This window comes from Salmo salar, unplaced genomic scaffold (assembly GCF_905237065.1).
Source record: "Salmo salar unplaced genomic scaffold, Ssal_v3.1, whole genome shotgun sequence".
Classification (NCBI taxonomy): Eukaryota; Metazoa; Chordata; class Actinopteri; order Salmoniformes; family Salmonidae; genus Salmo; species Salmo salar.
This window is the reverse complement of record NW_025548187.1, coordinates 12,501-35,000: the sequence shown is the minus strand read 5'-3', so window position 1 is coordinate 35,000 and position 22,500 is coordinate 12,501. Positions and strand designations below refer to the sequence as shown.

The following is a 22,500-nucleotide window of genomic DNA, read 5'->3' as shown; positions in this document are numbered from 1 at the left end:
CATCCCATCTATCTCTGCTGGCCTCCCACTTCCTGTTTCAACCCATCCCAACCCTCCGCTTCCCTCAGCCCATCCCAACCCTCCGCTTCCCTCAGCCCATCCCCAACCCTCAGCCCATCCCATCTATCTGCTGGCCTCCCACTTCCTGTTTCAACCCATACCAACCCTCCGCTTCCCTCAGCCCACCCCATCTATCTCTCCTGGTCACCCACTTCCTGTTTCAGCCCATCCCAACCCTCCGCTTCCCTCAGCCCATCCCATCTATCTCTAATGGCCTCCCACTTCCTGTTTCAACCCTCCGCTTCCCTCGGCCCACCCCATCTATCTCTCCTGGTCACCCACTTCCTGTTTCAACCCATACCAACCCTCCGCTTCCCTCAGCCCACCCCATCTATCTCTCCTGGTCACCCACTTCCTGTTTCAACCCATCCCAACCCTCCGCTTCCCTCGGCCCATCCCATCTATCTCTGCTGGCCACCCACTTCCTGTTTCAACCCTCCGCTTCCCTCAGCCCATCCCATCTATCTCTGCTGGCCTCCCACTTCCTGTTTCAACCCATCCCAACCTCCCTCCCTCGGCCCATCCCATCTATCTCTGCTGGCCTCCCACTTCCTGTTTCAACCCTCCGCTTCCCTCAGCCCATCCCATCTCTCTCTGCTGGCCTCCCACTTCCTGTTTCAACCCTCCGCTTCCCTCGGCCCATCCCATCTATCTCTGCTGGCCTCCCACTTCCTGTTTCAACCCTCCGCTTCCCTCGGCCCATCCCATCTATCTCTGCTGGCCTCCCACTTCCTGTTTCAACCCTCCGCTTCCCTCGGCCCATCCCATCTATCTCTGCTGGCCACCCACTTCGGGTTTCTACGCAACACATATCTTTCAACAATACTGTGATGTTTAATGATACTGGAGTTCTCCCTGAGGATGATTTCTGATACTGGAGTTCTCCCTGAGGATGATTCCTAATACTGGAGTTCTCCCTGAGGATGATTCCTAATCCTGGAGTTCTCCCTGAGGATGATTCCTAATACTGGAGTTCTCCCTGAGGATGATTCCTAATCCTGGAGTTCTCCCTGAGGATGATTCCTAATACTGGAGTTCTCCCTGAGGATGATTCCTAATACTGGAGTTCTCCCTGAGGATGATTCCTAATACTGGAGTTCTCCCTGAGGATGATTCCTAATACTGGAGTTCTCCCTGAGGATGATTCCTAATACTGGAGTTCTCCCTGAGGATGATTCCTAATACTGGAGTTCTCCCTGAGGATGATTCCTAATACTGGAGTTCTCCCTGAGGATGATTCCTAATACTGGAGTTCTCCCTGAGGATGATTCCTAATACTGGAGTTCTCCCTGAGGATGATTCCTAATACTGGAGTTCTCCCTGAGGATGATTCCTAATACTGGAGTTCTCCCTGAGGATGATTCCTAATAATGGAGTTCTCCCTGAGGATGATTCCTAATACTGGAGTTCTCCCTGAGGATGATTCCTAATACTGGAGTTCTCCCTGAGGATGATTCCTAATACTGGAGTTCTCCCTGAGGATGATTCCTAATACTGGAGTTCTCCCTGAGGATGATTCCTAATACTGGAGTTCTCCCCTGAGGATGATTCCTAATACTGGAGTTCTCCCTGAGGATGATTCCTAATACTGGAGTTCTCCCTGAGGATGATTCCTAATACTGGAGTTCTCCCTGAGGATGATTCCTAATACTGGAGTTCTCCCTGAGGATGATTCCTAATACTGGAGTTCTCCCTGAGGATGATTCCTAATACTGGAGTTCTCCCTGAGGATGATTCCTAATACTGGAGTTCTCCCTGAGGATGATTCCTAATACTGGAGTTCTCCCTGAGGATGATTCCTAACACTGGAGTTCTCCCTGAGGATGATTCCTAATACTGGAGTTCTCCCTGAGGATGATTCCTAATACTGGAGTTCTCCCTGAGGATGATTCCTAATACTGGAGTTCTCCCTGAGGATGATTCCTAATACTGGAGTTCTCCCTGAGGATGATTCCTAATACTGGAGTTCTCCCTGAGGATGATTCCTAATACTGGAGTTCTCCCTGAGGATGATTCCTAATACTGGAGTTCTCCCTGAGGATGATTCCTAATACTGGAGTTCTCCCTGAGGATGATTCCTAATACTGGAGTTCTCCCTGAGGATGATTCCTAATACTGGAGTTCTCCCTGAGGATGATTCCTAATCCTGGAGTTCTCCCTGAGGATGATTCCTAATACTGGAGTTCTCCCTGAGGATGATTCCTAATACTGGAGTTCTCCCTGAGGATGATTCCTAACACTGGAGTTCTCCCTGAGGATGATTTCTGATACTGGAGTTCTCCCTGAGGATGATTCCTAATACTGGAGTTCTCCCTGAGGATGATTCCTAATCCTGGAGTTCTCCCTGAGGATGATTCCTAATACTGGAGTTCTCCCTGAGGATGATTCCTAATCCTGGAGTTCTCCCTGAGGATGATTCCTAATACTGGAGTTCTCCCTGAGGATGATTCCTAATACTGGAGTTCTCCCTGAGGATGATTCCTAACATGTACCGGATGATTCCTAACATGTACCATGTTACAATGGTACCACGTGAACCTACCAGACATGCTATAATATGACTGTAGTTCTGTGTAGATGCTATAATATGACTGTAGTTCTGTCTAGATGCTGTAATATGACTGTAGTTCTGTGTAGATGATATAATATGACTGTAGTTCTGTCTAGATGCTATAATATGACTGTAGTTCTGTCTAGATGCTATAATATGACTGTAGTTCTGTCTAGATGCTATAATATGACTGTAGTTCTGTGTAGATGCTATAATATGACTGTAGTTCTGTGTAGATGCTGTAATATGACTGTAGTTCTGTCTAGATGCTATAATATGACTGTAGTTCTGTCTAGATGCTATAATATGACTGTAGTTCTGTCTAGATGCTGTAATATGACTGTAGTTCTGTGTAGATGCTGTAATATGACTGTAGTTCTGTCTAGATGCTGTAATATGACTGTAGTTCTGTCTAGATGCTATAATATGACTGTAGTTCTGTCTAGATGCTGTAATATGACTGTAGTTCTGTCTAGATGCTGTAATATGACTGTAGTTCTGTCTAGATGCTATAATATGACTAGTTCTGTGTAGATGCTATAATATGACTGTAGTTCTGTCTAGATGCTACAATATGACTGTAGTTCTGTGTAGATGCTGTAATATGACTGTAGTTCTGTGTAGATGCTATAATATGACTGTAGTTCTGTGTAGATGCTTTAATATGACTGTAGTTCTGTCTAGATGCTGTAATATGACTGTAGTTCTGTCTAGATGCTGTAATATGACTGTAGTTCTGTCTAGATGCTGTAATATGACTGTAGTTCTGTCTAGATGCTGTAATATGACTGTAGTTCTGTCTAGATGCTATAATATGACTGTAGTTCTGTCTAGATGCTGTAATATGACTGTAGTTCTGTCTAGATGCTGTAATATGACTGTAGTTCTGTCTAGATGCTATAATATGACTGTAGTTCTGTCTAGATGCTGTAATATGACTGTAGTTCTGTCTAGATGCTGTAATATGACTGTAGTTCTGTCTAGATGCTGTAATATGACTGTAGTTCTGTCTAGATGCTGTAATATGACTGTAGTTCTGTCTAGATGCTGTAATATGACTGTAGTTCTGTGTAGATGATATAATATGACTGTAGTTCTGTCTAGATGCTATAATATGACTGTAGTTCTGTCTAGATGCTATAATATGACTGTAGTTCTGTCTAGATGCTATAATATGACTGTAGTTCTGTGTAGATGCTATAATATGACTGTAGTTCTGTGTAGATGCTGTAATATGACTGTAGTTCTGTCTAGATGCTATAATATGACTGTAGTTCTGTCTAGATGCTATAATATGACTGTAGTTCTGTCTAGATGCTGTAATATGACTGTAGTTCTGTGTAGATGCTGTAATATGACTGTAGTTCTGTCTAGATGCTGTAATATGACTGTAGTTCTGTCTAGATGCTATAATATGACTGTAGTTCTGTCTAGATGCTGTAATATGACTGTAGTTCTGTCTAGATGCTGTAATATGACTGTAGTTCTGTCTAGATGCTATAATATGACTAGTTCTGTGTAGATGCTATAATATGACTGTAGTTCTGTCTAGATGCTACAATATGACTGTAGTTCTGTGTAGATGCTGTAATATGACTGTAGTTCTGTGTAGATGCTATAATATGACTGTAGTTCTGTGTAGATGCTTTAATATGACTGTAGTTCTGTCTAGATGCTGTAATATGACTGTAGTTCTGTCTAGATGCTGTAATATGACTGTAGTTCTGTCTAGATGCTGTAATATGACTGTAGTTCTGTCTAGATGCTGTAATATGACTGTAGTTCTGTCTAGATGCTATAATATGACTGTAGTTCTGTCTAGATGCTGTAATATGACTGTAGTTCTGTCTAGATGCTGTAATATGACTGTAGTTCTGTCTAGATGCTATAATATGACTGTAGTTCTGTCTAGATGCTGTAATATGACTGTAGTTCTGTCTAGATGCTGTAATATGACTGTAGTTCTGTCTAGATGCTGTAATATGACTGTAGTTCTGTCTAGATGCTATAATATGACTGTAGTTCTGTCTAGATGCTGTAATATGACTGTAGTTCTGTCTAGATGCTATAATATGACTGTAGTTCTGTCTAGATGCTATAATATGACTGTAGTTCTGTCTAGATGCTGTAATATGACTGTAGTTCTGTCTAGATGCTGTAATATGACTGTAGTTCTGTCTAGATGCTGTAATATGACTGTAGTTCTGTCTAGATGCTGTAATATGACTGTAGTTCTGTGTAGATGCTATAATATGACTGTAGTTCTGTCTAGATGCTGTAATATGACTGTAGTTCTGTCTAGATGCTGTAATATGACTGTAGTTCTGTGTAGATGCTGTAATATGACTGTAGTTCTGTGTAGATGCTGTAATATGACTGTAGTTCTGTCTAGATGCTGTAATATGACTGTAGTTCTGTCTAGATGCTATAATATGACTGTAGTTCTGTCTAGATGCTGTAATATGACTGTAGTTCTGTCTAGATGCTGTAATATGACTGTAGTTCTGTCTAGATGCTGTAATATGACTGTAGTTCTGTCTAGATGCTGTAATATGACTGTAGTTCTGTCTAGATGCTGTAATATGACTGTAGTTCTGTCTAGATGCTGTAATATGACTGTGTCCTGTCTAGATGCTATAATATGACTGTAGTTCTGTCTAGATGCTATAATATGACTGTAGTTCTGTCTAGATGCTGTAATATGACTGTAGTTCTGTCTAGATGCTGTAATATGACTGTAGTTCTGTCTAGATGCTGTAATATGACTGTAGTTCTGTCTAGATGCTGTAATATGACTGTAGTTCTGTCTAGATGCTGTAATATGACTGTAGTTCTGTCTAGATGCTATAATATGACTAGTTCTGTGTAGATGCTATAATATGACTGTAGTTCTGTCTAGATGCTACAATATGACTGTAGTTCTGTGTAGATGCTGTAATATGACTGTAGTTCTGTGTAGATGCTATAATATGACTGTAGTTCTGTGTAGATGCTTTAATATGACTGTAGTTCTGTCTAGATGCTGTAATATGACTGTAGTTCTGTCTAGATGCTGTAATATGACTGTAGTTCTGTCTAGATGCTGTAATATGACTGTAGTTCTGTCTAGATGCTGTAATATGACTGTAGTTCTGTCTAGATGCTATAATATGACTAGTTCTGTGTAGATGCTATAATATGACTGTAGTTCTGTCTAGATGCTACAATATGACTGTAGTTCTGTGTAGATGCTGTAATATGACTGTAGTTCTGTGTAGATGCTATAATATGACTGTAGTTCTGTGTAGATGCTTTAATATGACTGTAGTTCTGTCTAGATGCTGTAATATGACTGTAGTTCTGTCTAGATGCTGTAATATGACTGTAGTTCTGTCTAGATGCTGTAATATGACTGTAGTTCTGTCTAGATGCTGTAATATGACTGTAGTTCTGTCTAGATGCTATAATATGACTGTAGTTCTGTCTAGATGCTGTAATATGACTGTAGTTCTGTCTAGATGCTGTAATATGACTGTAGTTCTGTCTAGATGCTATAATATGACTGTAGTTCTGTCTAGATGCTGTAATATGACTGTAGTTCTGTCTAGATGCTGTAATATGACTGTAGTTCTGTCTAGATGCTGTAATATGACTGTAGTTCTGTCTAGATGCTATAATATGACTGTAGTTCTGTCTAGATGCTGTAATATGACTGTAGTTCTGTCTAGATGCTATAATATGACTGTAGTTCTGTCTAGATGCTATAATATGACTGTAGTTCTGTCTAGATGCTGTAATATGACTGTAGTTCTGTCTAGATGCTGTAATATGACTGTAGTTCTGTCTAGATGCTGTAATATGACTGTAGTTCTGTCTAGATGCTGTAATATGACTGTAGTTCTGTGTAGATGCTATAATATGACTGTAGTTCTGTCTAGATGCTGTAATATGACTGTAGTTCTGTCTAGATGCTGTAATATGACTGTAGTTCTGTGTAGATGCTGTAATATGACTGTAGTTCTGTCTAGATGCTGTAATATGACTGTAGTTCTGTCTAGATGCTGTAATATGACTGTAGTTCTGTCTAGATGCTATAATATGACTGTAGTTCTGTCTAGATGCTGTAATATGACTGTAGTTCTGTCTAGATGCTGTAATATGACTGTAGTTCTGTCTAGATGCTGTAATATGACTGTAGTTCTGTCTAGATGCTGTAATATGACTGTAGTTCTGTCTAGATGCTGTAATATGACTGTAGTTCTGTCTAGATGCTGTAATATGACTGTGTCCTGTCTAGATGCTATAATATGACTGTAGTTCTGTCTAGATGCTATAATATGACTGTAGTTCTGTCTAGATGCTGTAATATGACTGTAGTTCTGTGTAGATGCTGTAATATGACTGTAGTTCTGTCTAGATGCTGTAATATGACTGTAGTTCTGTCTAGATGCTGTAATATGACTGTAGTTCTGTCTAGATGCTGTAATATGACTGTAGTTCTGTCTAGATGCTGTAATATGACTGTAGTTCTGTCTAGATGCTATAATATGACTAGTTCTGTGTAGATGCTATAATATGACTGTAGTTCTGTCTAGATGCTACAATATGACTGTAGTTCTGTGTAGATGCTGTAATATGACTGTAGTTCTGTGTAGATGCTATAATATGACTGTAGTTCTGTGTAGATGCTTTAATATGACTGTAGTTCTGTCTAGATGCTGTAATATGACTGTAGTTCTGTCTAGATGCTGTAATATGACTGTAGTTCTGTCTAGATGCTGTAATATTACTGTAGTTCTGTCTAGATGCTGTAATATGACTGTAGTTCTGTCTAGATGCTATAATATGACTAGTTCTGTGTAGATGCTATAATATGACTGTAGTTCTGTGTAGATGCTTTAATATGACTGTAGTTCTGTGTAGATGCTGTAATATGACTGTAGTTCTGTGTAGATGCTGTAATATGACTGTAGTTCTGTCTAGATGCTGTAATATGACTGTAGTTCTGTCTAGATGCTGTAATATGACTGTAGTTCTGTCTAGATGCTATAATATGACTGTAGTTCTGTCTAGATGCTGTAATATGACTGTAGTTCTGTCTAGATGCTATAATATGACTGTAGTTCTGTCTAGATGCTATAATATGACTGTGTCCTGTCGTTCTCCAGAACAACGGAAGAACTACACCAAAAACAGCATCAACAGCATGACTAACACCTCCCAGTACCACGTAGAGGTCAGTCTACATACAGCATGACTACCACCCTCACAGTACCACGTAGAGGTCAGTCTACTACTGTACATACAGCATGACGAACACCTCCCAGTACCACGTAGAGGTCAGTCTACTACTGTACATACAGCATGACTAACACCCTCACAGTACCACGTAGAGGTCAGTCTACTACTGTACATACAGCATGACGAACACCTCCCAGTACCACGTAGAGGTCAGTCTACTACTGTACATACAGCATGACGAACACCTCCCAGTACCACGTAGAGGTCAGTCTACTACTGTACATACAGCATGATGAACACCTCCCAGTACCACGTAGAGGTCAGTCTACTACTGTACATACAGCATGACTACCACCCTCACAGTACCACGTAGAGGTCAGTCTACTACTGTACATACAGCATGACTACCACCCTCCCAGTACCACGTCGAGGTCAGTCTACTACTGTACATACAGCATGACGAACACCTCCCAGTACCACGTAGAGGTCAGTCTACATACAGCATGACGAACACCTCCCAGTACCACGTAGAGGTCAGTCTACTACTGTACATACAGCATGACGAACACCTCCCAGTACCACGTAGAGGTCAGTCTACTACTGTACATACAGCATGACGAACACCTCCCAGTACCACGTAGAGGTCAGTCTACATACAACATGACTAACACCTCCCAGTACCACGTAGAGGTCAGTCTACTACTGTACATACAGCATGACGAACACCTCCCAGTACCACGTAGAGGTCAGTCTACTACTGTACATACAGCATGACGAACACCTCCCAGTACCACGTAGAGGTCAGTCTACTACTGTACATACAGCATGACGAACACCTCCCAGTACCACGTAGAGGTCAGTCTACTACTGTACATACAGCATGACGAACACCTCCCAGTACCACGTAGAGGTCAGTCTACTACTGTACATACAGCATGACGAACACCCTCACAGTACCACGTAGAGGTCAGTCTACATACAGCATGACGAACACCTCCCAGTACCACGTCAAGGTCAGTCTACATACAGCATGACGAACACCTCCCAGTACCACGTCGAGGTCAGTCTACATACAGCATGACGAACACCTCCCAGTACCACGTAGAGGTCAGTCTACTACTGTACATACAGCATGACGAACACCCTCACAGTACCACGTAGAGGTCAGTCTACATACAGCATGACGAACACCTCCCAGTACCACGTCGAGGTCAGTCTACTACTGTACATACAGCATGACGAACACCTCCCAGTACCACGTAGAGGTCAGTCTACTACTGTACATACAGCATGACGAACACCCTCACAGTACCACGTGAGGTCAGTCTACATACAACATGACTAACACCCTCACAGTACCACGTTGAGGTCAGTCTACATACAGCATGACTAACACCCTCACAGTACCACTTTGAGGTCAGTCTACTACTGTACATACAGTGTGTTAGTGGTAGGGTAGAGATTGTTACTAATCTCCCCCTCTGTGTCCCAAACCCTCTCCCCTCTCCCATCTCTCCTATCCCCTCTGTGTCCCCAAACGCTCTCCCCCTCTCCTATCCCCTCTGTGTTCCCAAACCCTCTCCCCTCTCCCATCTCTCCCCCTCTGTGTCCCCAAACCCTCTCCCCTCTCCCATCTCTCCTATCCCCTCTGTGTCCCCAAACCCTCTCCCCCTCTCCTATCCCCTCTGTGTCCCAAACCCTCTCCCCTCTCCCATCTCTCCTATCCCCTCTGTGTCCCCAAACCCTCTCCCCTCTCCCATCTCTCCCCCTCTGTGTCCCCAAACCCTCTCCCCTCTCCCGTCTCTCCTATCCCCTCTGTGTCCCAAACCCTCTCCCCTCTCCCATCTCTCCTATCCCCTCTGTGTCCCCAAACCCTCTCCCCCTCTCCCATCTCTCCTATCCCCTCTGTGTCCCCAAACCCTCTCCCCCTCTCCCGTCTCTCCTATCCCCTCTGTGTCCCCAAACCCTCTCCCCTCTCCCGTCTCTCCTATCCCCTCTGTGTCCCCAAACCCTCTCCCCTCTCCCGTCTCTCCTATCCCCTCTGTGTCCCCAAACCCTCTCCCATCTCTCCCCCCTCTGTGTTCCCAAACCCTCTCCCATCTCCCATCTCTCCCCCCTCTGTGTTCCCAAACCCTCTCCCCATCTCCCATCTCTCCCCCTCTGTGTCCCAAACCCTCTCCTTTCTCCCCTCAGCACCTGACCACATTTGTTCTGGACAGGAAGGAAGCCATGATCAACACTGAGGATGGAATCAGGAAGCTCCGCCTCCTGGACGCCAAGGGAAAGGTGAGGCGCAGGAGATAATGATTCTGTTTCCCATCTGCTGTACAGATCCAATATATTCCTATTGGTTTTGATAATGTAGCTTCTGTACAGATCCAATATATTCCTATTGGTTTGATAATGTAGCTGCTGTACAGATCGAATGTATTCCTATTGGTTTGATAATGTAGCTGCTGTACAGATCCAATATATTCCTATTGGTACAGATCCAATGTATTCCTATTGATTTGATAATGTAGCTGCTGTACAGATCCAATATATTCCTATTGGTTTGATAATGTAGCTGCTGTACAGATCCAATATATTCCTATTGGTTTGATAATGTAGCTGCTGTACAGATCCAATGTATTCCTATTGGTTTGATAACGTAGCTGCTGTAAAGATCCAATATATTCCTATTGGTTTGATAATGTAGCTGCTGTACAGATCCAATGTATTCCTATTTGTTTGATAATGTAGCTGTTGTACAGATCCAATATATTCCTATTGGTTTGATAATGTAGCTGCTGTACAGATCCAATATATTCCTATTGGTTTGATAATGTAGCTGCTGTCCAGATCCAATATATTCCTATTGGTTTTGATAATGTAGCTGCTGTACAGATCCAATATATTCCTATTGGTTTGATATTAGGTATGGACCCAGGACATGCTGCTGCAGGTGGAGGAGAAGACGGTCAGCCTCATCGACCCAGAGACCAAGGTGGGTGAGCAGAAAGGCCGTCTGAAGGGACCAGCTGTGGTACGCTGGACAGGGGCATCATGGGACCTACTGGCTAGACCAGCGGTATCATATCAGGGAATTACTGAAAGTTATCTGGCTACTGGCTCTCTCGAAAAAAAACGATTTATGCTTGACGTAGGTGCTGTACGGAAGGTGACTGTCACAGGCGTCGTAAAATGGAGCCCGAGACGGAGCGTGGATAGTGCTCATTTTCGAAATCTTTTAATGAACACACTTGACAAAATAACAAAAAACGACCAACACAGTCCCGTCAGGTACACTCAGACGACTAGAACGGAAAACAACTACCCACAAACCCCAAAAGGAAAAACAGGCTGCCTGAGTATGGCTTCCAATCAGAGACAACGAAAGACACCTGCCTCTGATTGGAATCCATACCCGGCCGAAACATAGAAAACCAACACATAGAAAATGATAACTAGAACAAACCCACATAGAAACAGAAAACCCCCAAAATACCTACAAAACAAACCCCCCCCTGCCACGCCCTGACCGCTCCACTACCGATAGTGGAGCTTCCGGAGGCGTGCAGAGGCCAGCTGGCGCCCCGTACCCCATGGCCGTGTCCACCTGTTGTAATGTTGACGCTAGACGGGGTGTCCTGTATGAACACAACTTCCTTCACAACAGCTCTGCCATGCTCAGGGAAACGCCAGACCTATTGATGCCCTGACTTCTACAGAGGTCGTACCGCTGTAACGCTGTAACAGTCCACTACAGAGGTCGTACCACTGTAACGCTGTAACAGTCCACTACAGAGGTCGTACCACTGTAACGCTGTCACAGCTCACTACAGAGGTCGTACCACTGTAACGCTGTAACAGTCCACTACAGAGGTCGTACCACTGTAACGCTGTCACAGCTCACTACAGAGGTCGTACCACTGTAACGCTGTCACAGCTCACTACAGAGGTCGTACCACTGTAACGCTGTACAGCCACTACAGAGGTCGTACCACTGTAACGCTGTCACAGCTCACTACAGAGGTCGTACCACTGTAACACTGTAACAGCTCACTACAGAGGTCGTACCACTGTAACACTGTAACAGCTCACTACAGAGGTCGTACCACTGTACCGCTGTACAGCCACTACAGAGGTCGTACCACTGTAACGCTGTAACAGTCCACTACAGAGGTCGTACCACTGTAACGCTGTACAGTCACTACAGAGGTCGTACCACTGTAATGCTGTACAGTCACTACAGAGGTCGTACCACTGTAACAGTCCACTACAGAGGTCGTACCACTGTAACGCTGTCACAGCCCACTACAGAGGTCGTACCACTGTACCACTGTACAGCCACTACAGAGGTCGTACCACTGTACCGCTGTACAGCCACTACAGAGGTCGTACCACTGTAACGCTGTAACAGTCCACTACAGAGGTCGTACCACTGTAACGCTGTACAGTCACTACAGAGGTCGTACCACTGTAATGCTGTACAGTCACTACAGAGGTCGTACCACTGTAACAGTCCACTACAGAGGTCGTACCACTGTAACGCTGTCACAGCCCACTACAGAGGTCGTACCACTGTAACGCTGTCACAGCCCACTACAGAGGTCGTACCACTGTAACGCTGTCACAGCCACTACAGAGGTCGTACCACTGTAACGCTGTACAGCCACTACAGAGGTCGTACCACTGTAACGCTGTCACAGCCCACTACAGAGGTCGTACCACTGTAACGCTGTACAGTCACTACAGAGGTCGTACCACTGTAACGCTGTCACAGCCCACTACAGAGGTCGTACCACTGTAACGCTGTACAGTCACTACAGAGGTCGTACCACTGTAACGCTGTCACAGCCCACTACAGAGGTCGTACCACTGTAACGCTGTACAGCCACTACAGACAGCGGATTGACCATGCAAAGCCTTTAACAAGGACGGTTTTGTTCAGTGTTTTGATCAGTGGTTTGATCACTCGGACAACATCCAGTGAAATTGCAGAGCGCCAAATTCAAAAACAGAAATTCTCATAATAAACATAAAAGATAAAAGTGTTATACCCCAGCTTAAAGATTAACTTCTTGTTAATCCAACCGCTGTGTCAGATTTCAAATTTTTCAAATTCAAAGATTTCCTTTGACGATCTTCATACGGTTGCACTCCGAAGACTCCGTGTTACACAATACATGTTCGTTTTGTTCGATAATGTCCCTCTTTGTGTCCAAAAATCTCAATCTTTTGTTGGTGCGTTTTGTTCAGTATTCCAGACGAAAAATCTAAAAAGTACCGTAAAGGTTCATAGAAACATGTCAAACGATGTTTATAATCAATCCTCAAGTTGTTTTTGTCGTAAATAATCGATAATATTTCAACCGGACAAAAAGCTTCGTCGATAGAAAACGAGAAACTAGAATGTCGCGCTCCCGGTCGCGCGCTGGACTCATGTCTGGAAATGTCCACTGTCCACTCATTGAAAGTGCTGTATCTCCTTCATTTTTCAGAGTAAAAGCCTGAAACAATGCCTAAAGACTGGCCACATGTAGAAGAAGCTATAGAAATCGTGAACTGGGTCATAAGTCTTTGTTTGGTGGATAGGCTTTCAATGGAAAAAACAGGCATTTCAAAATAAAGGCACTTCTTGGATGGATTTTCTTCAGGTTTTCGCCTGCCGTATCAGTTCTGTTATACTCACAGACATTATTTTAACAGTTTTGGAAACTTTAGAGTGTTTTCTATCCAAATCTACCAATTATATGCATATCCTAGCTTCTGGGCCTGAGTAGCAGGCAGTTTACTTTGGGCCGAACGCTGCCCCCTACCCTAGTGAGGTTAACTTTCCTCTGGGAACTTTGTACACCAAGTTTTAACCACAAGTTCACAGTGACTCCATAACTACCTTAATGACCTGAATATTCAGAGGCTGACCTGTCTGTTTGGGCTGGCCTCAGTACAGTTTTAAGCTGGTTCTGTTAACTGACCTGTTTGTTTGGGCTGGCCTCAGTACAGTTTTTAAGCTGGTTAACTGACCTGTTTGTTTGGGCTGGCCTCAGTACAGTTTTAAGCTGGTTCTGTTAACTGACCTGTTTGTTTGGGCTGGCCTCAGTACAGTTTTTAAGCTGGTTCTGATAACTGACCTGTTTGTTTGGGCTGGCCTCAGTACAGTTTTAAAGCTGGTTCTGTTAACTGACCTGTTTGTTAGGGCTGGCCTCAGTACAGTTTTTAAGCTGGTTAACTGACCTGTTTGTTTGGGCTGGCCTCAGTACAGTTTTTAAGCTGGTTCTGATAACTGACCTGTTTGTTTGGGCTGGTCTCAGTACAGTTTTTAAGCTGGTTCTGTTAACTGACCTGTTTGTTTGGGCTGGCCTCAGTACAGTTTTTAAGCTGGTTAACTGACCTGTTTGTTTGGGCTGGCCTCAGTACAGTTTTTAAGCTGGTTCTGATAACTGACCTGTTTGTTTGGGCTGGTCTCAGTACAGTTTTTAAGCTGGTTAACTGACCTGTTTGTTTGGGCTGGTCTCAGTACAGTTTTTAAGCTGGTTAACTGACCTGTTTGTTAGGGCTGGCCTCAGTACAGTTTTTAAGCTGGTTAACTGACCTGTTTGTTTGGGCTGGTCTCAGTACAGTTTTTAAGCTGGTTAACTGACCTGTCTGTTTGGGCTGGCCTCAGTACAGTTTTTAAGCTGGTTCTGATAACTGACCTGTTTGTTTGGGCTGGCCTCAGTACAGTTTTTAAGCTGGTTAACTGACCTGTTTGTTTGGGCTGGCCTCAGTACAGTTTTTAAGCTGGTTTTGATAACTGACCTGTTTGTTTGGGCTGGTCTCAGTACAGTTTTTAAGCTGGATAACTGACCTGTTTGTTTGGGCTGGTCTCAGTACAGTTTTTAAGCTGGTTCTGATAACTGACCTGTTTGTTTGGGCTGGCCTCAGTACAGTTTTTAAGCTGGATAACTGACCTGTTTCTTTGGGCTGGTCTCAGTACAGTTTTTAAGCTGGTTAACTGACCTGTTTGTTTGGGCTGGTCTCAGTACAGTTTTTAAGCTGGTTAACTGACCTGTCTGTTTGGGCTGGTCTCAGTTCAGTTTTTAAGCTGGATAACTGACCTGTTTGTTTGGGCTGGTCTCAGTACAGTTTTAAAGCTGGTTAACTGACCTGTTTGTTTGGGCTAGTCTCAGTACAGTTTTTAAGCTGGTTAACTGACCTGTTTGTTTGGGCTGGTCTCAGTACAGTTTTTAAGCTGGATAACTGACCTGTTTGTTAGGGCTGGTCTCAGTACAGTTTTTAAGCTGGATAACTGACCTGTTTGTTAGGGCTGGTCTCAGTACAGTTTTTAAGCTGGTTAACTGACCTGTTTGTTTGGGCTGGTCTCAGTACAGTTTTTAAGCTGGTTCTGATAACTGACCTGTTTGTTTGGGCTGGTCTCAGTACAGTTTTTAAGCTGGTTTTGATAACTGACCTGTTTGTTAGGGCTGGTCTCAGTACAGTTTTTAAGCTGGTTAACTGACCTGTTTGTTAGGGCTGGTCTCAGTACAGTTTTTAAGCTGGATAACTGACCTGTTTGTTTGGGCTGGTCTCAGTACAGTTTTAAGCTGGTTCTGTTAACTGACCTGTTTGTTTGGGCTGGTCTCAGTACAGTTTTAAGCTGGTTCTGTTAACTGACCTGTTTGTTAGGGCTGGTCTCAGTACAGTTTTTAAGCTGGTTAACTGACCTGTTTGTTTGGGCTGGTCTCAGTACAGTTTTTAAGCTGGTTAACTGACCTGTTTGTTTGGGCTGGCCTCAGTACAGTTTTTAAGCTGGTTTTGATAACTGACCTGTTTGTTAGGGCTGGTCTCAGTACAGTTTTTAAGCTGGTTAACTGACCTGTTTGTTAGGGCTGGTCTCAGTACAGTTTTTAAGCTGGTTTTGATAACTGACCTGTTTGTTTGGGCTGGTCTCAGTTCAGTTTTTAAGCTGGATAACTGACCTGTTTGTTAGGGCTGGTCTCAGTACAGTTTTTAAGCTGGTTAACTGACCTGTTTGTTAGGGCTGGTCTCAGTACAGTTTTTAAGCTGGTTAACTGACCTGTTTGTTTGGGCTGGTCTCAGTACAGTTTTTAAGCTGGTTAACTGACCTGTTTGTTTGGGCTGGTCTCAGTACAGTTTTTAAGCTGGTTAACTGACCTGTTTGTTTGGGCTGGTCTCAGTACAGTTTTTAAGCTGGATAACTGACCTGTTTGTTAGGGCTGGTCTCAGTACAGTTTTTAAGCTGGATAACTGACCTGTTTGTTAGGGCTGGTCTCAGTACAGTTTTTAAGCTGGTTAACTGACCTGTTTGTTTGGGCTGGTCTCAGTACAGTTTTTAAGCTGGTTCTGATAACTGACCTGTTTGTTTGGGCTGGTCTCAGTACAGTTTTTAAGCTGGTTTTGATAACTGACCTGTTTGTTAGGGCTGGTCTCAGTACAGTTTTTAAGCTGGTTAACTGACCTGTTTGTTAGGGCTGGTCTCAGTACAGTTTTTAAGCTGGATAACTGACCTGTTTGTTTGGGCTGGTCTCAGTACAGTTTTAAGCTGGTTCTGTTAACTGACCTGTTTGTTTGGGCTGGTCTCAGTACAGTTTTAAGCTGGTTCTGTTAACTGACCTGTTTGTTAGGGCTGGTCTCAGTACAGTTTTTAAGCTGGTTAACTGACCTGTTTGTTTGGGCTGGTCTCAGTACAGTTTTTAAGCTGGTTAACTGACCTGTTTGTTTGGGCTGGCCTCAGTACAGTTTTTAAGCTGGTTTTGATAACTGACCTGTTTGTTAGGGCTGGTCTCAGTACAGTTTTTAAGCTGGTTAACTGACCTGTTTGTTAGGGCTGGCCTCAGTACAGTTTTTAAGCTGGTTAACTGACCTGTTTGTTTGGGCTGGTCTCAGTACAGTTTTTAAGCTGGTTAACTGACCTGTTTGTTTGGGCTGGTCTCAGTACAGTTTTTAAGCTGGATAACTGACCTGTTTGTTTGGGCTGGTCTCAGTACAGTTTTTAAGCTGGTTCTGATAACTGACCTGTTTGTTTGGGCTGGCCTCAGTACAGTTTTTAAGCTGGTTAACTGACCTGTTTGTTTGGGCTGGTCTCAGTACAGTTTTTAAGCTGGTTCTGTTAACTGACCTGTTTGTTTGGGCTGGTCTCAGTACAGTTTTAAGCTGGTTCTGTTAACTGACCTGTTTGTTAGGGCTGGCCTCAGTACAGTTTTTAAGCTGGTTCTGATAACTGACCTGTTTGTTTGGGCTGGCCTCAGTACAGTTTTTAAGCTGGTTAACTGACCTGTTTGTTTGGGCTGGTCTCAGTACAGTTTTTAAGCTGGTTCTGTTAACTGACCTGTTTGTTTGGGCTGGTCTCAGTACAGTTTTTAAGCTGGTTCTGATAACTGACCTGTTTGTTTGGGCTGGCCTCAGTACAGTTTTTAAGCTGGTTAACTGACCTGTCTGTTTGGGCTGGCCTCAGTACAGTTTTTAAGCTGGTTAACTGACCTGTTTGTTTGGGCTGGTCTCAGTACAGTTTTTAAGCTGGTTAACTGACCTGTTTGTTATTGTTTCAGAATGAGTTGGAGAACTTTCCCTTGGGAACCATCATGCACTGCCAGGCGGTGATGTCATCCTGCAACTACGACTCCATCTTGGCTCTGGTGTGTAAGGAGCCGGGCCAGGGCAAACCGGACCTTCACCTGTTCCAGTGTGACGACATCAAGGTACACACACACACACACACACACACACACACACACACACACACACACACACACACACAGACACACACAGACACACACACACACAGACAGACAGACAGACAGACAGACAGACAGACAGACAGACAGACAGACAGACAGACAGACAGACAGACAGACAGACAGACAGACACATACATATACGCACACACAGACAGGCACACACAGACAGACAGACACACACAGACAGACACACATACGCACACACAGACAGGCACACACGCACACACACACACATACGCACACACAGACAGGCACACACGCAGACAGACACACACGCACACACACATACGCACACACATACATACGCACACACACACACACACACACATACATACGCACACACACACACACACACATACATACGCACACACACACACATACATACGCACACACACACACATACATACGCACACACATACAAACACACACATACATACGCACACACATACAGACACACACACACACACACACACACACACACACACACACACACACACACACACACACACACACACACACACACACACAGACACACAGTTAGTGATATGTTGTCTGTCTGTCTGTCTGTCTGTCTGTCTGTCTGTCTGTCTGTCTGTCTCCTCCAGGCTAACCTGATCCAGGCTGATATAGAGGGAGCCATGATGGATCAGAAGGGAGGCAAGGTGAAGAGGAGACCAGAAGCACTACGGTAAAACACCTGTATCTACCTGTCGTCTCTGACTGGACTCTGTACCGTAGTAGAGACCAGAAACACTACGGTAGAACACCTGTATCTACCTGTCGTCTCTGACTGGACTCTGTACCGTAGTAGAGACCAGAAACACTACGGTAGAACACCTGTATCTACCTGTCGTCTCTGACTGGACTCTGTACCGTAGTAGAGACCAGAAACACTACGGTAGAACACCTGTATCTACCTGTCGTCTCTGACTGGACTCTGTACCGTAGTAGAGACCAGAAACACTACGGTAGAACACCTGTATCTACCTGTCGTCTCTGACTGGACTCTGTACCGTAGTAGAGACCAGAAACACTACGGTAGAACACCTGTATCTACCTGTCGTCTCTGACTGGACTCTGTACCGTAGTAGAGACCCAGAAACACTACGGTAGAACACCTGTATCTACCTGTCGTCTCTGACTGGACTCTGTACCGTAGTAGAGACCAGAAACACTACGGTAGAACACCTGTATCTACCTGTCGTCTCTGACTGGACTCTGTACCGTAGTAGAGACCCAGAAACACTACGGTAGAACACCTGTATCTACCTGTCGTCTCTGACTGGACTCTGTACCGTAGTAGAGACCCAGAAACACTACGGTAGAACACCTGTATCTACCTGTCGTCTCTGACTGGACTCTGTACCGTAGTAGAGACCAGAAACACTACGGTAGAACACCTGTATCTACCTGTCGTCTCTGACTGGACTCTGTACCGTAGTAGAGACCAGAAACACTACGGTAGAACACCTGTATCTACCTGTCGTCTCTGACTGGACTCTGTACCGTAGTAGAGACCAGAAACACTACGGTAGAACACCTGTATCTACCTGTCGTCTCTGACTGGACTCTGTACCGTAGTAGAGACCAGAAACACTACGGTAGAACACCTGTATCTACCTGTCGTCTCTGACTGGACTCTGTACCGTAGTAGAGACCCAGAAACACTACGGTAGAACACCTGTATCTACCTGTCGTCTCTGACTGGACTCTGTACCGTAGTAGAGACCCAGAAACACTACGGTAGAACACCTGTATCTACCTGTCGTCTCTGACTGGACTCTGTACCGTAGTAGAGACCAGAAACACTACGGTAGAACACCTGTATCTACCTGTCGTCTCTGACTGGACTCTGTACCGTAGTAGAGACCAGAAACGCTACGGTAGAACACCTGTATCTACCTGTCGTCTCTGACTGGACTCTGTACCGTAGTAGAGACCAGAAACGCTACGGTAGAACACCTGTATCTACCTGTCGTCTCTGACTGGACTCTGTACCGTAGTAGAGACCCAGAAACACTACGGTAGAACACCTGTATCTACCTGTCGTCTCTGACTGGACTCTGTACCGTAGTAGAGACCAGAAACACTACGGTAGAACACCTGTATCTACCTGCCGTCTCTGACTGGACTCTGTACCGTAGTAGAGACCCAGAAACACTACGGTAGAACACCTGTATCTACCTGCCGTCTCTGACTGGACTCTGTACCGTAGTAGAGACCAGAAACACTACGGTAGAACACCTGTATCTACCTGTCGTCTCTGACTGGACTCTGTACCGTAGTAGAGACCAGAAACACTACGGTAGAACACCTGTCTCTACCTGTCGTCTCTGACTGGACTCTGTACCGTAGTAGAGACCAGAAACACTACGGTAGAACACCTGTGTCTACCTGTCGTCTCTGACTGGACTCTGTACCGTAGTAGAGACCAGAAACACTACGGTAGAACACCTGTATCTACCTGTCGTCTCTGACTGGACTCTGTACCGTAGTAGAGACCAGAAACGCTACGGTAGAACACCTGTGTCTACCTGTCGTCTCTGACTGGACTCTGTACCGTAGTAGAGACCAGAAACGCTACGGTAGAACACCTGTATCTACCTGTCGTCTGTGACTGGACTCTGTACCGTAGTAGAGACCCAGAAACGCTACGGTAGAACACCTGTATCTACCTGTCGTCTCTGACTGGACTCTGTACCGTAGTAGAGACCAGAAACGCTACGGTAGAACACCTGTATCTACCTGTCGTCTCTGACTGGACTCTGTACCGTAGAAGAGACCCAGAAACACTACGGTAGAACACCTGGATCTACCTGTCGTCTCTGACTGGACTCTGTACCGTAGTAGAGACCAGAAACACTACGGTAGAACACCTGTATCTACCTGTCGTCTCTGACTGGACTCTGTACCGTAGTAGAGACCGGAATGGGTTCTCTTACTTTATAGAGCTCTGTTATAATGGGTTCTGTTACTTTATAGAGCTCTGTTAGAATGGGTTCTGTATCAGTGCTGTATGGGGTTCTGTTTGTATCTGGGTCTGGGTCTGGGTCTGTATCAGTGCTGTATGGGGTTCTGTTTGTATCTGGGTCTGGGTCTGTATCAGTGCTGTATGGGGTTCTGTTTGTATCTGGGTCTGGGTCTGTATCAGTGCTGTATGGGGTTCTGTTTGTATCTGGGTCTGGGTCTGGGTCTGTATCAGTGCTGTATGGGGTTCTGTTTGTATCTGGGTCTGGGTCTGTATCAGTGCTGTATGGGGTTCTGTTTGTATCTGGGTCTGGGTCTGTATCAGTGCTGTATGGGGTTCTGTTTGTATCTGGGTCTGGGTTCTGTATCAGTGCTGTATGGGGTTCTGTTTGTATCTGGGTCTGGGTCTGTATCAGTGCTGTATGGGGTTCTGTTTGTATCTGGGTCTGGGTTCTGTATCAGTGCTGTATGGGGTTCTGTTTGTATCTGGGTCTGGGTCTGTATCAGTGCTGTATGGGGTTCTGTTTGTATCTGGGTCTGGGTCTGTATCAGTGCTGTATGGGGTTCTGTTTGTATCTGGGTCTGGGTCTGTATCAGTGCTGTATGGGGTTCTGTTTGTATCTGGGTCTGGGTCTGTATCTGATTGTCCGTCTTCCTCTCGTCTCCTCCTCCCGTCCTCCTATAGGATGATTCTGAAGAGTGATGGGGTCATCCCCCCGCCCCCAGCGGCGCCCGCCCCAGAGCCACCCGCCACCCTCACCCAGGTGGACGTGAGGAGTCGTGTGGCAGCCTGGTCAGCCTGGGCTGCGGAGCAGCAGGACTGTAAGAAAACACAAGTTACAGGGACTTAAATGAGTCTGAAAGGTTCTGCCTTCTAATACGCAGTTCGTCACTCTGTAGTCAATGATATGAATGGACTTCAACAACTGTTCTATGGGTTCAACCAGGTGATGTAGTGAGAGAAAGAGCTGTTCTATGGGTTCAACCAGGTGATGTAGTGAGAGAAAGAGCTGTTCTATGGGTTCAACGAGGTGATAGTTGAGAGAAAGAGCTGTTCTATGGGTTCAACCAGGTGATGTAGTGAGAGAAAGAGCTGTTCTATGGGTTCAACCAGGTGATAGTTGAGAGAAATAGCTGTTCTATGGGTTCAACCAGGTGATGTAGTGAGAGAAAGAGCTGTTCTATGGGTTCAACCAGGTGATAGTTGAGAGAAATAGCTGTTCTATGGGTTCAACCAGGTGATGTAGTGAGAGAAAGAGCTGTTCTATGGGTTCAACCAGGTGATAGTTGAGAGAAAGAGCTGTTCTATGGGTTCAACCAGGTGATGTAGTGAGAGAAAGAGCTGTTCTATGGGTTCAACCAGGTGATAGTTGAGAGAAATGGCTGTTCTATGGGTTCAATCAGGTGATAGTTGAGAGAAAGAGCTGTTCTATGGGTTCAACCAGGTGATAGTTGAGAGAAATAGCTGTTCTATGGGTTCAACCAAGTGATAGTTGAGAGAAATAGCTGTTCTATGGGGTTCAACCAAGTGATGTAGTGAGAGATAGAGCTGTTCTATGGGTTCAACCAGGAGATTAGTTAAGAGAAAGAGCTGTTCTATGGGTTCAACCAGGTGATAGTTGAGAGAAATAGCTGTTCTATGGGTTCAACCAGGTGATGTAGTGAGAGAAAGAGCTGTTCTATGGGTTCAACCAGGTGATAGTTGAGAGAAATAGCTGTTCTATGGGTTCAACCAGGTGATGTAGTGAGAGAAAGAGCTGTTCTATGGGTTCAACCAGGTGATAGTTGAGAGAAAGAGCTGTTCTATGGGTTCAACCAGGTGATGTAGTGAGAGAAAGAGCTGTTCTATGGGTTCAACCAGGTGATAGTTGAGAGAAATAGCTGTTCTATGGGTTCAACCAAGTGATAGTTGAGAGAAATAGCTGTTCTATGGGGGTTCAACCAAGTGATGTAGTGAGAGATAGAGCTGTTCTATGGGTT

At 44.7% G+C, this 22,500-nt stretch overlaps 1 protein-coding gene across 3 annotated transcripts in view; it reads left to right on the top strand.

Moving 5' to 3' along the window:
• The window catches only part of LOC106592779 (epidermal growth factor receptor kinase substrate 8), a 50,368-nt gene that overhangs the window by 23,724 nt on the left and 4,144 nt on the right, over positions 1-22,500 (top strand). For 2 of the 3 annotated variants that reach the window (XM_045712025.1, XM_045712024.1), the window contains 6 exons: positions 7,759-7,826; positions 10,025-10,117; positions 10,749-10,817; positions 17,365-17,514; positions 18,159-18,241; positions 21,206-21,342. In XM_045712025.1, the coding sequence (XP_045567981.1) occupies positions 7,759-7,826; positions 10,025-10,117; positions 10,749-10,817; positions 17,365-17,514; positions 18,159-18,241; positions 21,206-21,342 (600 nt within the window). The remainder of the gene's footprint in view (positions 1-7,758; positions 7,827-10,024; positions 10,118-10,748; positions 10,818-17,364; positions 17,515-18,158; positions 18,242-21,205; positions 21,343-22,500) is intronic. The other variant, XM_045712026.1, reaches the window with a different exon arrangement.